Here is a 16248-nt window from a genome sequence, read left to right as displayed (position 1 = left end):
CACACACACACACACACACACACACACACACACACACACACACACACCATGAGTTTTTGTTCCCAAACTGTCTTTTAAATCTGTAGCCTAAAACCAGAGATTGTGTACTCATAGTCAACATATTTAGTCCTGGGGTACTAGCCCAAATCGTTATATTTGGATATGTTTGTACTCACCCAAGGTGTCCTATAGAAAGATTCAAATAAAGCTCATGTCTCTACCAATGTGGGTCAAGTGATCCCAATTCCTAAACATTCATTCAAAAAATAATAATTATGACTATACAATCATTCAAGAAAAGAATAATAATTGTTTTCGTGTTTAAAGTAGTACATAGCTTCTTCTGCTATTTTTTTTGAAAAATTTTTGAAAAATTCTTGATGAAAAAACCTAAGCTGAATAGAAAATTTGACTTTCAAATACAAGAAGGAAGAGAAGCATAATATGGTAAACAGGTAAAAGAAAGCATTAGGAACTTATTGAAGTTGAACTATTTACATTCCTACATAGAAAAAATTGTAACTCATAAGACTTTTCTCAGTATGAGGATAACTGAAGGGAATATACGTATATGTACACATGTATACATGCATATATATGTATGTATAGGAGGATGTATGTGTATATAAATATATATATATGTGAGTGTGGGAATTTGTACGTTCATGTATACATAGACAGAAGATGCAGGATGAGTTGAATATGAAGGGATGGTATCTAAAAAGTAAAATTAAGAGGTGAGAGAGTAATTTATTGGGAGAAGAAGAAAAGGAGCAAAGATTAGGGTAAATTATCTCAAGAGAAAACACTTACAATGGAGGGGAAGAGCAGGAAAGTGAAAGGGAATAGGACAACCTGATTCTCAATTAATTTGGCCTAAGGAGGGAATAATATACATGCTCAATTGGGTATCTTACCCTACAGGAAAATAGGGGGGAAGGACATAAGGGGAGGCAAGATAAAAAGGAGGGCAGATTGGGGGAGACGGTAGTTACAAGTAAACATTTTTGAAAAGGGATAGGGTCAAAGGAGAAAATAGAATAAGTGGGGAATGGGATAGGATGGAGGGAAACATATTTAGTCTTTCACAATATAACTACCATGGGAATGATTTGGATAACTGCGCGTGTACAATTATATTGAATTGTTTATCTTCCCAGTGGTGGTGGATGAGGAGGGAAGAAGAGAAAAAATCTGGACCTCGAAGTTTTAAAAACAAATGTTTAAAAATTGGGTTTTTGCATGCAACTGGGAAATAAGATATGCAGATACTGGGGTATAGAGACCCATCTTGCCCTACTAGAAAGTTAAGGGGGTGAAGGCGTAGGATATGAGAGAGAGCAGATTGCAGGAAGGGGTATTCAATAGGCTTGATATTTTGGGGTGGGGGTTGGGGAAAGATGGTGAGAGAAGAAATTATAACTAAAAATCTTGTGGAATTTAATGCTGACAACTAAAAATAAATTTTAAAAGGAAGAAGACACATCTTGGGATAAGAACTCTGGCCCAATTCTGACTTCTGTTTTTTGACACACAAACACATAGACACACACACATATGCATACAAGTATATAATACACACAAGCATGTATATATACATATATTTATCTTTATGTACACATACACATAAGTATATATCTATAAATGCACATTGGTGTATATGCACATCTATATGCATGTATATACACATAAATATTCTGTTTATATGTATGAGTACATGCGTATGTGTTTATGTGCGTATATTACATAAGATCTTCTTGGTGTTTTCTATGAATGGATTCACTTGTTTTACTTGTACATTATCCTTCTGACTCATCTTGACCTACCTTACAGTTTACTGAAACTACTAGATTTTCCCATCATAACTCTTATCCAGCAACTTTTAGTCCAAACCATATCAATCACACTCTAGTCAAGCTGTGTGTAATCTTCTTTTCTGCCTTATTCCTACAATATTTCTCCCCCTAGCTCTGAGATCAGAAATCACAATAGCACTAAACTTGCTGGCAATATCATTACAATCATTTGCCCCATGACTCCACTTACCATCTTTGTGAACATCTCAGCTCCCCAAATCTCTGCCTGACCATAACTTTTCTTTCCCATTATGTAGCATTCCCCTATTAGAACATAAGTTAGCTGAGGACAAGGATTACATTATTCTTTATATTTATGCTTCCAGTGTTAATCTTGTGTTTTTTTTTTGTAAATAAGAATTTATAGGGGTGGCTAGATGGCGCAGTAAACAGAGCACCAGCTCTGGAGTCAGGAGGACCTGGGTTCAGATCTGGCCTCAGACACTTAACACAAAAAAAGCCTAGCCATGTGACCTTGGGCAAGTCACTTAACCCCCACTGTCCTCCAAAAAACAAATTAAAAAAATAATTTATTCAGTCATTATTTATCTATCCTATCCAGTTGAATTTTTAGGCCAAATGGGGTAAGCATGCTACATTCCAACCAACTTGGCCAAATGGTTCTCTTTAGGGGTCCTTACAACTCCTATCTCCATGCTATAACATAACCTCTGCCTAGATGCTAGATTAAGAGCCCCCCTAAAGTTGATCCCTTAGAATTCCTAGCTCCACCCAAGTCTCATGTGAAGTATCATCTCCCATAGGAGATCGTTCCTGATTCTATTCTAAGTGTAAATGCATCCTTTAGTAATTTGTCTTGCCCATGTATGTATTACTTCTTCCCAGCATAATTTAAGTCCCTTAAAGACTGAAGGACAAAAACTTTTTTTTCTTTTGTATCTTTGTATCCACAGAAGCTAACTTTGTCCTTAGACTATATTAGATCATGAAAATTGTTAATTATTTTACATTTATTGCTAATAAAATTCATCTAATTAAGATTGTTCCATGATTTTCATTGTCCAAGGTCTTCCCTTATCCGACTTTTGTTCTTCAACATATTAACCTTCTTTCCCAGTTTCCTCTTTTCTCCACTTTGACAAATTTGATGATTACACAAATTGTCTATACCTTTCCCTGAAGAATGGATATGTATTTAAGAGAAAACAAAGATCTAGGGATCACTTTGACAGAACTCATCCAAAATGATACTGACCAAATAATGCCCACTGTTTCAAAATAGTCCTTAACCCTGTTCATAACTTGCCTAATATAGTATCATTCAACACACATTTCCCACATTTCACCTTCATCTTTGCTGTGCTTATAAAATGCGTTATTACTATGGCTAAAACATTGAATTATCCTATCTACCATTAGAAAACCAAAACACTTTTTGTTCATTTTAGCTTTAAGAAATGAAAATTCAGCAAAAATTGTGTTTTTTATATTATTTTCACCCAAGTTATTATCCACTTCCCATCATTCTTTGACTCCATAATTTTCTCATAGCTTTTTTTACTTCCTCATTCCTTAGTGTGTAGATTAAGGGATTTAACATAGGAGTTATCATTGTATAAAACACAGCATTGGCCTTATCAATGGGGAAGGTGGTCATAGGTCGTAGATATGCAAACATACATGGCACAAAGAACAAAATGACTACCACAATGTGGGACACACAAGTTGAGAGAGCTTTGTGCTGTCCTTTTGAGCTGTGCATCTTCAGAGAGTTCAGTATGATGATATAGGATGTGAGAAGCATGAAAAAAGTGAGTATGCACATTATTCCACTATTGGCAGCCACAAAAAGGCCAAAGGGATGGATATCAGCACAAGAGAGTTTCAGCAAAGGAAAGAAATCACAAAGAAAATGGTCAATGACATTGGGACCACAGAAAGGTAGCCAGATAATGAATAGAATCAGTATCATCGCATGAACAAAGCCTCCAATCCATGCCAATCCCACCAAAAGAATACATACTGATCTACTCATAATCGTCAAATAATGCAGGGGCTTACAGATGGCCACGTACCTGTCATAGGCCATCACCATTAGCAGGATGATCTCAGCCCCAGCAAACAAATGTTCTGCAAAAAGCTGGGTCATGCATGCATTGAAAGATATTGTTTTCCTGTCAGAGAGTGAATCAACTATCATTTTTGGGCCCATAGAAGAGGAATAACAACTATCTAAGATGGACAAGTAGGAAAGAAAGACATACATAGGGGAGTTTAGAGACTGACTGGTTGCAATGGTGATGACAATCAGCAGATTTCCCACCAAGGTCAACAAGTAAATGAGTAAAAATACCATGAAAAATAGTTTCTGTATTCCTGGATTCTGTGTGAGACCCAGAAGAATAAATTCAGTTACATTGTTTGCACCATCCATCTTTATATGTTTGGTGATAGTCACATAAGTGAAATTTAGTTTATCTGAAAAGAAAAAGAAATTATAATTAGCTATACAATGAATTACAGGTAAGAGAATATCCAAATCACAGAATTTCCATCAAATTAAGACCTCTTTAAGTAGCCATTAATTTAAAATTTTTCCTCAAATAGACTCCCTTGTACTTGTTGTTGTTGAATAATCTGTATTGAATGGGAATCTGTTTCCTCATGAAGCATCATATTCCAAATGGTGATTATATAGTCTCATTGTCTGTTTGTCTATCTTTGTTTCTAGAAGATGTTGTTTTTTTTTTCAAATGGAAAACATACATAAGGAAGAAAATTTACTCTTAGTATTCCATTGCTGGATAATGATCAGTGGAAGAAGAATTATTTGTAGGTAAAAGCTCCAATTTCAACCCAGTATACACCTCTAGTTTTATAACAAATTATGTAAATTCCTTTACTTTCATTCCAGGGAAGAAATTATACTAACATTTACCATTCTTATCTGGTAACTGAACAAAATACTCATCGGTCAAATGAACTTTAAATTAAAAGGAACATATATTTTGAATTATAAGGGCATTGTACCACCACAAAGTCAAATTCCCTCATCTTACAGAAAAGGAAATTGAGAGTTAAAGAAATGGCATGACTGTTCAAAGGTCACTCAGATACTGATCAAAAGTCAAAATTGTTCTAAATCCAGCATATATTGCACTGTACCATTTTTATCTCATAGTTCATTTAAAAACCAATTAAATATCAATCTTATTTTTCTACTCATTTTTTGTAATCACTGATGTATTTTAATTTATATCAGCTTCATATTAGAATATATATTTTTATTATCCACCTAATGAGCCATGCCTTGCAACAACAACAACAAAAAATGAAAGATTGAAAACAGTTAAAAAGAACTCTCCAATATACTGAGTTTAAGAGTGCATGCAAGTGTTCCTCATCAGTAGCTCTCCTTTGCAAAGAAGGGAGATAAATTTTATCTTTTCTTTGGAGAAAAACATCGTGATTATAATTGTACAAGATATATTTTTGTCTTTGTTACATTTCCAAATCTTGAATTTATGTATCCAATATCATGAGGTCAACAAATTTTAAAGCAAAATGTGTTTTTCTCTTCTCTCTCTCTCTCTCTCTCTCTCTCTCTCTCTCTCTCTCTCTCTCTCTCTCTCTCTCTCCCTCCCTCTGTCCCTCCCCCATGTCTGTCTGTCCCTCTTACACATAGAAACAGACATAATGAAGCATACAAGAACAAATTAATCATAAAGGAACTATGAAGTAATGAATAATAATTAAAAAAACTTAAAAGCCAAGAGAATATAGGGCCTTCCCATACCAATGTAAGCATTAAAAAATAAATTTATCTTCCCAAGTGAACTGACGATTGGGAAAAAAAAACACGTTTTTAAATATATTTTTAAGCCAATGTTAATTCTAATCAAGTATTTCAAATATCATAATGCACTATGGTGTCCAAAATAATTTTCATTAATACCTCAAATGGCCTTTGATATCATTATGTTTATCTGTATATTCCCTACTCTGGAAAGTTGGAAAGTTTGTCACAGTATATTAGAAATATCTTTAAGCTGCTGACTAAAGTGTTTCCTTACCTCGTGACCAACTGATAAAAATTCCCTTAAAATCAACCTTTACTACTCAGGAATGCTTTGCTTAATATCTTAAGCCCTTATGATGTAACATTATGCCACATTAAACTTTAGGCAATGCCTTCAAGAAGGCTGACTTTACCCCAATGTCAATGCATGAAGAAGAGGAAGGTGAAGTGGAAAAACTTGTGAATATAGACTTTTTATATAAAACATGATAAGATGTTAATAGCAAACATACTTGTAGATAGCCGCTGTCAACAACAATTCAGAGAGGAATTCTGCTCAATATACTTGAACTACATATATAACTAACTGCTGGTTTGGGTAGAGTGTTGGGAAGGGGAAAGCTCCAGAGACAGTCAATTAGCTTGGAAATAACATACTGATTGCAATGGGTCACTAGTGCCTTTATGCAAATGAAACAAACTCGAGACCGATTAGTCTTTTATTAGCGCACATTAGAAACTGCAATTTCAGAGAAAAATCAGAATCAATTCAATAAAGTTGAATTGGCTTTGAAGAGAGGGCTAGATTTAGAGGCAGAAGTGGGAAAGTCTATGTTAGTCACTCTGCTTGCTCAAAATAATGACAAATAATACATCACCATCATCACTAGGTAGCATTTACATATGACTTTAAGGTTTACAAGTTCTTTAGCCATTTATCTCTGTTAATTCTGACAAGAACCCTAAGAGTTAGGTGCATATATTATCTCTATTTTATAAATGGAAAAAACTATGCCAAATAGTGCTTAAGTTAGTGTCCCACGACCATGAAGATAGTAAATACCTGAATCTAGATTTGAACTCAGCTCTTCATGCTCTGTCTACTCTACCAATTAACATCCTATAGCCTTACAGAAACATTCATTCAAATGGTTTCTATAACTTCATGGAGAAATTTTTAACTTTAAGATGACATAAAAATATAAGGGAAATATGAATCACCTTATGTCTGAGATTTCCTCCTTTTCCAGTCACCACAAATAGCCCTGTCTTAAGGCTTGACATTCTCTGGGACCACATGCAATAAATCACTGATAAAATGGGCAACTTAAAAAAAAAAACAAGACTACTAAACTAGAGGATCTACATGATTTGATACCAGAGAATATAGGATGTATTTTTAAAGCAGGTAAAGTCTGGATCATGGGTACCTTGATTTTAACTGTAGGCCATAGTTTACTGGATTTTAAATCTCCTGAATACAGCACGTCCACATCCTTTCTTTGGAACATCAATGCTCAGGTTGGAGACATACTTTTCTTGCTAGGGCTTTAGCTCTCCTTTCTCCTCTTCCTTTCATTGTAGGCAGGATCAGAGTTAAGAAACAGAGAAAGTTCTGATACTACTGATAGAGAGATACTTCCTTTATGAATAATTCTTTTTGTGAAACCTCCAAGATGCTCTTATATGTATTTCTACCCTAAATGTAGATTATTTAATATGCTCTTTGGGCACTCCAAGAACTTGGTGATGCAATGACCACAGAGGACCTCAGAGAAGGCATAATTACTCTTGTTAGGAATTTTGCCAAAGGTGTAAAAAAATCGTTTCATTCTCTTGCAAAAATGGATATTCCTAAAGGATAGATCTTATGCTTTGCCCCTAAGCAGGAAGCTTCAGTGGCTGTCCTCTCTTTACCCTTAGGGTAAAATATAATCTTCTTACACTTGTAAATCCTTTCACCATTTGACTATCTCTTGGATTTCCAGATTGATAGAACATCCCTCCTCTTTAGACATTCTGAAACCAGAAATCGTTTAGACATCTAAAAGTACCATATCTAAAGGTAAACTCATCTTTCCACTCTAAACTATTCTTTTTTTCTGAATTCTCCTTTTGAGGAGTTGGAATCATCCTCCCAGTCACTCAGATTCCTAATACTTGTATTATAATTGATTCCTCATTCTCTCACCCCTTATGTTCAATCTCTTATGAAGGTTTGCTGATTTTACTTTCATTACATGCTGTCTATGTCTATGTCTATATCTATATGTAATCTATAGCTATTGCTGTCAGAGGCCCTCATTCCTTCATGCCAGGACTATTACTGTATGTTACTAGTTGTCATCCTTGCCACAAATGTCTCCTGACTACAGGCCATCCTCCATTCACCTGTCACATTGATGTTCCTACATCAGTACAGGTCTGACCAAGTCGTCCCCGCCTTTACTCAATAAACTGCAGTGAGTTCCTATCACTTCTAAAATTTAATATAATATACTAAGTTTGGTGTTCAATGGAGCTATGAATTCTAAGAGAACAAACTTAGGAGGACTATTCATCTAGACATTGGGTAAGGGCTATGTTAAAGCATGGACATGGGGGATGTAATCGCTTGCTAAAGAAAAATTTTTGGTGAAGTTCACTGAAACATAGAGTGTTTACTACATTTGGCCTAAAAAATTTAAACTGAATAAGAAATGAGTGAGAAATCATTTAATAAGCATTTATTATATTTCAGAAACCAAAATGAACAACAGAAGCATAAATATAAAGAGTAATATAATCTTTGTCCTCAAAGAGCTTATGTTGTAATAGGGGAAGACAGCATAATGGGGAGAGTTATGGCCAGGCACAGATGTTTGGGGCTGGACTGTCATAAAGATGGTAAATGAAGCCATAGGGCAAATGATTGCAATGATATTGCCAGCAAGGTTGTCATTTCTGATCTTAGAGCTCAGGGGAGAAATAAGGAAGAAAGGAAGTTTATATACATGGCAATATGGCATGGATATAGTGTGATGGCAGTGTGATTGGTGTGGGTTGGACTAAAAGTGGCAAAACAACTGTTAATATGGGAAAATCCTGGAGCTTTAGTAAACTGTAAGGTCAAAATGAGTCAGAAGGATGATGTGTAAGTAAAACAAGCGAATCCATTCATAGAACCCACAAAGAATGCCTTATGTCATATACATATTTACACACACACAAAATATATATATATATTTATATATATACATATATATACACACACATCCACATCCACATATACTGTAATTGAACAATAGAAAAGTAGAGACAATTATTCCAAATCACTTATCATTTATTAAGTGATCAATCAACAGGTGGGGATAGAAATAGAACAGACACAGAGAGAGATAGAAATGATAAAAAGAGAGATTTTTCTTTTTTGCTTTTTGGAAGGGGGAAGGCTAGGCAATTAGGGTTAAGTTACTTGCCCAAGGTCATACAGCTTGTAAGTGTTAACTATCTGAGACCACATTTGAACTCAAGTGCTCCTGATTCTAGGGCCTTTGCTCTATTCCCTGCACCACCTGGCCACCCCCAAAAGAGAGATCTTGAACCAGTATTTAAGATTTATAATATATTAGAACAGGCTGAATAAAAAAACAGAAGAATCTGAGTATCATCTGGTAAGCTGAACAGTACTTTTAACTATCCTAAGGCTTTTGTTTCCCAAATAAAGTATCTGTTTAATATTAATGTTCATCATATAATTCTCCAGGACTATGAATGTTGTAACTACATCACATGAAAAGAATGAAGAAAGAAGGTAGTCCAAATAAAAATGGAAAGATTTACAGTGGGTGGAGCACATTACAAATATGAATTTCATGTGATAAGTGAGTAAATGGTAAATGGAAAAAGAAACAAGGGCAAGGGTAACAAGAAAAAAGAAGTTGAACATGCATAATACAATGACAATAGATATAATTTCCAATTATTACATGGATAAACCCAACATATTGAAAAATGAGAATAAAGTCTTCATTATGTGGAATGGATCATGTACAAATTATTTACAAAAGTACTTAGAAAATAAAAACATGAGATGGTGTGATTGGAAGCATTTTTATTTGAAGATAAGATCATTTAATAAAACAACAAAAATATCATTATTTAGTTCAGCTGTTATAGAATAATAGAGGGTAACATTATACATGAAGCTAATAGAACTATACATAGAAGTTGCAATAGCATTTTCATAAATAAAGACTACATGGATTTTTAGTTGTGATTATTCATTTGATTTACCTATTGTCTCTATCTCTGAATCAGTTCTTTCCCAAAATACATTCTAATCCTCCAGAAACAAATAATATGAATAATAAATCCTTATGATTGAATGCATCCACACATGAGCAATGTCATTTACAGACTACCTTTTGGTTCAACAGGGTCATTTTACCTTAAGCATCACTCCTATTCAAAATGAACAATTTTCTGAAAAATCATGATGATAATAAAGAAATTATTACAGCAAAAGTCCTGGGGGGTAGATGTCAGGCAAGGAATGTAACACAATTGATAGCAAAGAAGGTAATTTCCTTCTATACTTATTGAGGAATCACTTTTTGATCTCAAGAAAACAATATCCGCCAAAAGGTGTTGATGATGGAAAATGTTTCAAGAATCCTATGTTGACACATTAGTAATGTTGTGTCCTCTCAGATTGTTTTCATTATCTTGGAGTTATACTTGGCATTTTGACATCCACAGCACTCTTGAAATCTGGGACCAGAATATACAGTTGACCAGAGTTACAATTATCTATAACTCCAAGCATCCAGCAGTTTACCCAACATTATCCAATATAAAGATAAAAAACTTTTTATATGTATGTGTGTGTGACTGATGTTTGCAAAGTATGATGCAAAGCAAATTTTAAAAAAATAGAATACTACTGCCTTCATAAATGCCTATTACCTAGTAATTTGTTTTTTTAATTTATTCAACAGATTTGGAAAACAAATACAACTGAATTGGTACTTGATTTAAATAATAATAATACTTTCCATTTACATAATGCAAGGCTTTCAAAACACATGATAATTAATGTTCATAGATCTTTCCAGGGCATATGTTTCCATTTATCTCTATCTGCAATCAGAAAACAAGAACTTCATACAGGCACTGGGGCACAGAGATCCACAGTGCCCTACTGGAAACTTGGAGGGGGTACAAGAGAAGATATGGGAGAGAGCAGTTTAGAGGAGGGGATATTTTAGGGTGGTGGGTAGGGGAAAATGGGGAGAAAAATTTGTGACTCAAAATCTTGCAAAAAAGAATGATGTAAACTAGAAGTTAATAAAGCATTTGATTAAAAGAAGAAAAAAAAAGAAAACAAGAGCTTGAATATATCATATAAAATAATAGCAAAAGTTTACAAAGCACAGATCAGGCCAGAACAGACCTCTTAACCCACAAGTGCCAAATCAAAGTAAAAGGTCAGTGGGGAAAGCCTGCTGGATCTGGGTGAGAGAAAAGCACTGTTTGGCCACAGCCCCCCAACAGCTATGGAGGCAACAGCTGCTTCTGGGGCTCAACACATTTGGGGTGGTGGTGAAAGTGGCTGATCAGAGGGTAATTGCAGAAATCTCTTTGCTGGTGCTGAGGCAGGATCCTCTTGCTTTGCCCTGTCTAGATCTGGGTCACAGACTTAGGTGGCAGTCCTGGGGTAAGGAGGAGTGCTTGTGTAGTAGAGATTGTGGTGGCTGTGTAGAGGGAGTCCTCCTCACAGTTCTGAAGCAGGTTCCTAGAAGCAGCTTTGTCAACAGCTACATAAAAACCCAGAAATTTGGGACAGAGTACTCTCCGTTCTAGAAGCAGAGTTATAGCATGGCAAAGAGCTCAAAAGTCAAGTGATTGGCTAGGGAAGTGAGCAAATAGAGGAAAAGAAATCAGGCTATAGGATCTTTCTTTGGTAACAAGGAAGATCAAAACATAGAACCATAAGAAGACAGCAAAGTCAAAATTCCTGCATTAAAAGCCACCAAGTAAAATATGAACTGGTAGGAGACCATGGAGGAGGTTAAAAAGAATTTTGAAAATCAAATAAGAGAAGTATAGGAAAAATTGAAAAGAGAAATGAGAGTGATACAATAAAATCATGAAAAATGAGTCAATACAAGCTAAAAGACCCCCCCAAAAAAATAATGAAGAAAATAACTCCTTAAAAAATAAACGAACTCAATTGACAAAAGAAATCCAAAAAGCCAAGGAGGAGAAGAATGTCTTTAAAAGCAGATTTAGCCAAACGGAAAAGGAAGTACAAAAGCTCACTGAAGAATATAATTCCTTCAAAATTAGAAAGGAGCAAATGGAAGCTTATGACTTCATGAGAAATAAAGATATTATAAAACAGATTCAAAAAAAGGAAAGTAAAATAAAAGAATGTAAAATATCTCATGAGGCAAAATAACTGACCAGGAAAATAGATTCAGCAGAGAATCTAAAAATTAACTGAAATCCAAGATTAAAAACAAAAGCCTAAATATCATCTTTAAAGAAATTTTAGAGGAAAACTGCATGAATATTCTAGAACCAGAAGTTATAATAGACATTTAAAGAATCCATTGATCACCTCTCAAAAAGAGATCGCCCCCCAAAAACCCCTAGGAATATTGTAGTCAAATTACAAAGTTCTCAGGTGAAGGAGAAAATATTATGAGTCAGGAAGAAACAATCCGAGTATTGTGAAAACAAAATCAGGATAGCACAAGATCTATCAGCTTTTACATTAAAGGATAAAGGGCTTGGAATATGATATTCCAGAGGTCAAATTAGTTAGGATTATTACCAGTGATCACATACCAAGCAAAACTGAATATAATATTTCAGGGGAAAATATGGATATTTAAAGAAATACAGGACTTTCAAGCATTCTTGATGAAAAAACCAGGGCAAAATAGAAAAAAATGACTTTCAAATACAAGAAACAAGAGAAACATGTAAAGGTAAACAGGAAAGAAAAATCATAAAGAACTTATTAAAGTTGAACATTTACATTCCTACATGGAAAGACTATATTTCTAACTCTTGAGATTTTTCTCAGCATTAGGATAGTTGAAGTATGTCTGTGTGAATGTATGCATACATAGATAGAGGGCACATGGTGAATTGAATATGAAGGGATGATATCTAAAAAAATAAAATTAAAAGGTGAGAGAGGAATATATTGGGAGAAGGAAAAAGGGAGAGAGAGAATAGGGTAAATTATCTCATGTTAAAGAGGCAAGAGAAAGTTGTTACAGTGGAGGGAATGAGCAGGAGGGTGAAAGTGAATGAGTCAACCTTACTCTCATTGAATTTGGCTTAAGGAGGGAATAACATACACACTCAGTTGGATATCTTACCCTACAGGAAAGTGGCGGGGGGAGGAAATAAGAGGGGAAGATGATAGAAGGAAGGGCAGATTGGGGGATGAGCAGTAAGAGGCAAACATTTTTGAAAAGGGACAGAGTCAAAGGAGAAAAGAGAAAAATGGGGGCGGGGATAGGATGGAGGAAAATATAGCTAGTCTTTCACAGTATGACTTCTATGTAAATGTTTTGCCTAACTACACATATATAACCTAAATCAAATTGCTTGTCTTGCGAATGGGTAATTGTTAAGGAGGGAAGAAAGGAGAGAATCTGGAACTCAAAGTTTTAAAAACAAATGTTAATTTTTTTTTGACATGCAACTTGGAAATAATATATACAGGCAATGGGGTATAGAAATCCATCTCTCCCTACCAATAAGTAAAGAGGAAGGGAATAAGGGGAGAGGATGGGGGATATAAGAGAGGGCAGACTGGATGAAGGGGTAACTAGTGGGCTTGTTATCTTGGTGGGGGCATAGGAGAGTGTTTGGGAGAAAATTTGGAACTCAAAATTTTGTGGAAATGAACACTGAAAAGTAAAAAAAATATTCGGGAACAAAAAAAAGAAAACTTGAAACCCTCTAAGTGTATTGATAAAAATTAGTACAATTCTTGACATTAGTATCATTTATAATCTGAAGCCACTTTTCTACTCCATAACTTCCTCATGGCATTTTTTACTTCTTCATTTCTTACTGTATAGATAAGTGGATTTAACATGGGGGTGAAAAGAGTATAAAATACAGTTACAATTTTATCCATGGAGAATGTAGTTACTGGTCGCAGATACATGAAAATACAGGGGACAAAGAACAAGATCACTACAGTGATGTGGGAGCTACAAGTAGACAGAGCCTTGTGTCTCCCTGCAGAGCTGTAATTTTTTAGGGAACACAGGATTATAACATAGGAGAACATCAAAATAACAAAACTGATCATTGAAATGAAGCCTGCATTGGCAACAACCAACAGACCAATAAGGGAGGTATCTGTGCAGGCAAGTTGAATCAGGGGAATAATGTCACACATGAAGTGATCTATAACATTGGGTCCACAGAAAGGAAGCCAAAGTATGGTGAAGATCTGTACTAGTGAATGCAGGAAGCCCACTGCCCAAGCCAATCCAATGAGGCAACAGCAAAGGCGGTGGTTCATTATTGTCATATAGTGCAAAGGTCTGCAGATGGCCACATACCTATCAAAGGCCATTACTATGAGGATGACGATTTCAACAGTCCCAAGAAAATGCTCTAGAAAAAGCTGTGTCATGCATGCATTGAAGGAGATAGTTTTCTTCTCATGGAGCAAATCCCCAAGCATTTTGGGGACCATTGATGATGGATAAAAAGCATCTATCAGAGACAAGAATGCTAGAAAGAAGTACATTGGAGAGACCAGAGCCTGACTGGAGGCAATAGTGATCACAATGAGCATATTACTCATGACAGTGATAATGTAAATGATCAAAAATACAGCAAATATGACTTTCTGCATCTCGGGATTCCTCATGAGACCCAACAGAACAAATTCAGTCACATTCCTATTTGCCATCTGACCTTAACACAGATTTTTAATTCAATTGCAAATTCCTGTTATCTTAAGGATATATAGATGCTTTTAAATGTAGGCACTTCCTGATGATTTCAGACATTCTGACTGCACTGAGACATTCCCTTTCACAATAAACCTATGAAACAGTCAAGAAGTTATATATTATAGGGTCTACTTCACATGAATTCATAAAAATTAATCCTACAATAAGCATATATTAAACAACTATATGCCAGATATTGGAGACAAAAAATGAACAAAATATCTGTCCTTGAAAAGATTACCTTCCATAGGAAGAGACAACATATAAGTATATAGAGAATATTTAAATAATCCATACAAAGTAATTTTATGTAGAAAGCATGACTAGCAGCTGGCTATGAAAAGTTTCAGAGATAGAAAATGAATTGTTTTGCCAATTTCTGCCACATATACTATGACATGAGTAGGAGGTGGTGTGTGAGTGCGTTTGCATACACACACACATATATGTTTATGCATGCATATGTGTGTGTGTGTGCGTATTTTATGATGCCATCAGGGTTAAGTGACTTGCCCAGAGTCACACAGCTAGCAAATGTCAGGTGCCTGAAGTTGGATTTTAAATTAGGTCCTCCTTATTTCAGAGTTGGTGCTCTATCCACTATGTCATCTAGCCTCCCTACGACATTATAATTTTTATGAATTGAAAGTATATATTTCACTTTAATAAATTCCTTCTCGGGCACAGCTAGGTGGAAACAGTGAATAGAGCACTGGCCCTGGTGGCAGGAGGACCTGAGTTCAAATCCAGCATTGGACACTTAAAACAAAAAGCTAGCCATGTGACCTTGGGCAAGTCACTTAACCCCAATTGCCCTACTTTCCCCTTCCAAACAAGTAAAAAACTTCCTTCTGACTTATGGGAATAATATCTCCTATTTTAAAATAGAAGTCATTAGGAAAATATGATTCATTTCCTACAAATGAAGGTTATACATTGTCTTGTTAAACATCTTTATTTTGATGAAATAGGCATAGCTATACTAAGGTATTTTACAGCAAATATTTTGTAGTACTCTAATTTCAAAGTAAATTTTATTTTTCTTATATTTATCTTCGATTTCTATTTACAACCTGGTGATCTCTTAGGTACAGGATTTAAAGACTGCCTACAAATTTAGCTATGACCCACTCCTGTCAACAGCTTGTCCTGAGATGAAATGATAATGCACATGAATATGAAGGAATTTATAAATCATTGCCCTTTATGAAATTTGATCCTTTATGCTTCTATAAATTTTACCCAATCAATTAATCATCATTAAAATTTGGGTTCGATCAATTGGTTGCTAATATGTGGAGATAGGTTGCTTCTAAGCTTATACTTCAAATAGACCAAAGAAAGGTGGAAAATAACAATATGTCCAAAACATTTGTGGTAACTTTTGTAGTTTAAAAAAAGGAAACTAAATGGGTGGTCTCCTATTGAGGAAGGCTAACAATTTATGATGTATTCATTTAATGGGATATTATAGTGTCACAAAAAAATGATGAAATAGATAGTTTCAAAGAAAACTGGGAGATCCTTTCTTGATTGATACAGTGAAATGAACAGAAAGAGAAAAAAATTATACAATTATAAAATGTATATGTTGTGGGAGAAGAAAAAACTTTGAAAATACTTTAGGACCCTGAGCAATGCAATGATAAAACAT

At 35.0% G+C, this 16248-nt stretch overlaps 2 protein-coding genes across 2 annotated transcripts; both read right to left on the bottom strand.

Moving 5' to 3' along the window:
- Positions 1 to 3016: 3016 nt before the first annotated feature.
- On the bottom strand, positions 3017 to 4335 carry LOC138163475 (olfactory receptor 4C12-like). The gene has a single exon (XM_069090933.1). It carries the CDS (start codon positions 4249 to 4251, stop codon positions 3325 to 3327), a length of 927 nt encoding a protein of 308 aa, XP_068947034.1. The 5' UTR covers positions 4252 to 4335; the 3' UTR covers positions 3017 to 3324.
- A 9289-nt stretch (positions 4336 to 13624) lies between these two features.
- LOC138163474 (olfactory receptor 4C12-like) lies at positions 13625 to 14551 on the bottom strand. The gene has a single exon (XM_069090932.1). It carries the CDS (start codon positions 14549 to 14551, stop codon positions 13625 to 13627), a length of 927 nt encoding a protein of 308 aa, XP_068947033.1.
- Between the last annotated feature and the right edge of the window lie 1697 nt (positions 14552 to 16248).

Source organism: Petaurus breviceps, unplaced genomic scaffold (genome assembly GCF_028583685.1).
Source record: "Petaurus breviceps papuanus isolate PSGF00001 unplaced genomic scaffold, PetGlider_PUasm1.0 188, whole genome shotgun sequence".
In the NCBI taxonomy this organism is placed as follows: domain Eukaryota; kingdom Metazoa; phylum Chordata; class Mammalia; order Diprotodontia; family Petauridae; genus Petaurus; species Petaurus breviceps.
This window is presented reverse-complemented; position numbering and strand designations above follow the sequence as displayed.

Excerpts from the sequence above, each read along its gene's own strand:
- LOC138163475 (XM_069090933.1), bottom strand. The coding sequence starts at position 4,251 with ATGGATGGTGCAAACAATGTAACTGAATTTATTCTTCTGGGTCTCACA.
- LOC138163474 (XM_069090932.1), bottom strand. The coding sequence starts at position 14,551 with ATGGCAAATAGGAATGTGACTGAATTTGTTCTGTTGGGTCTCATGAGG.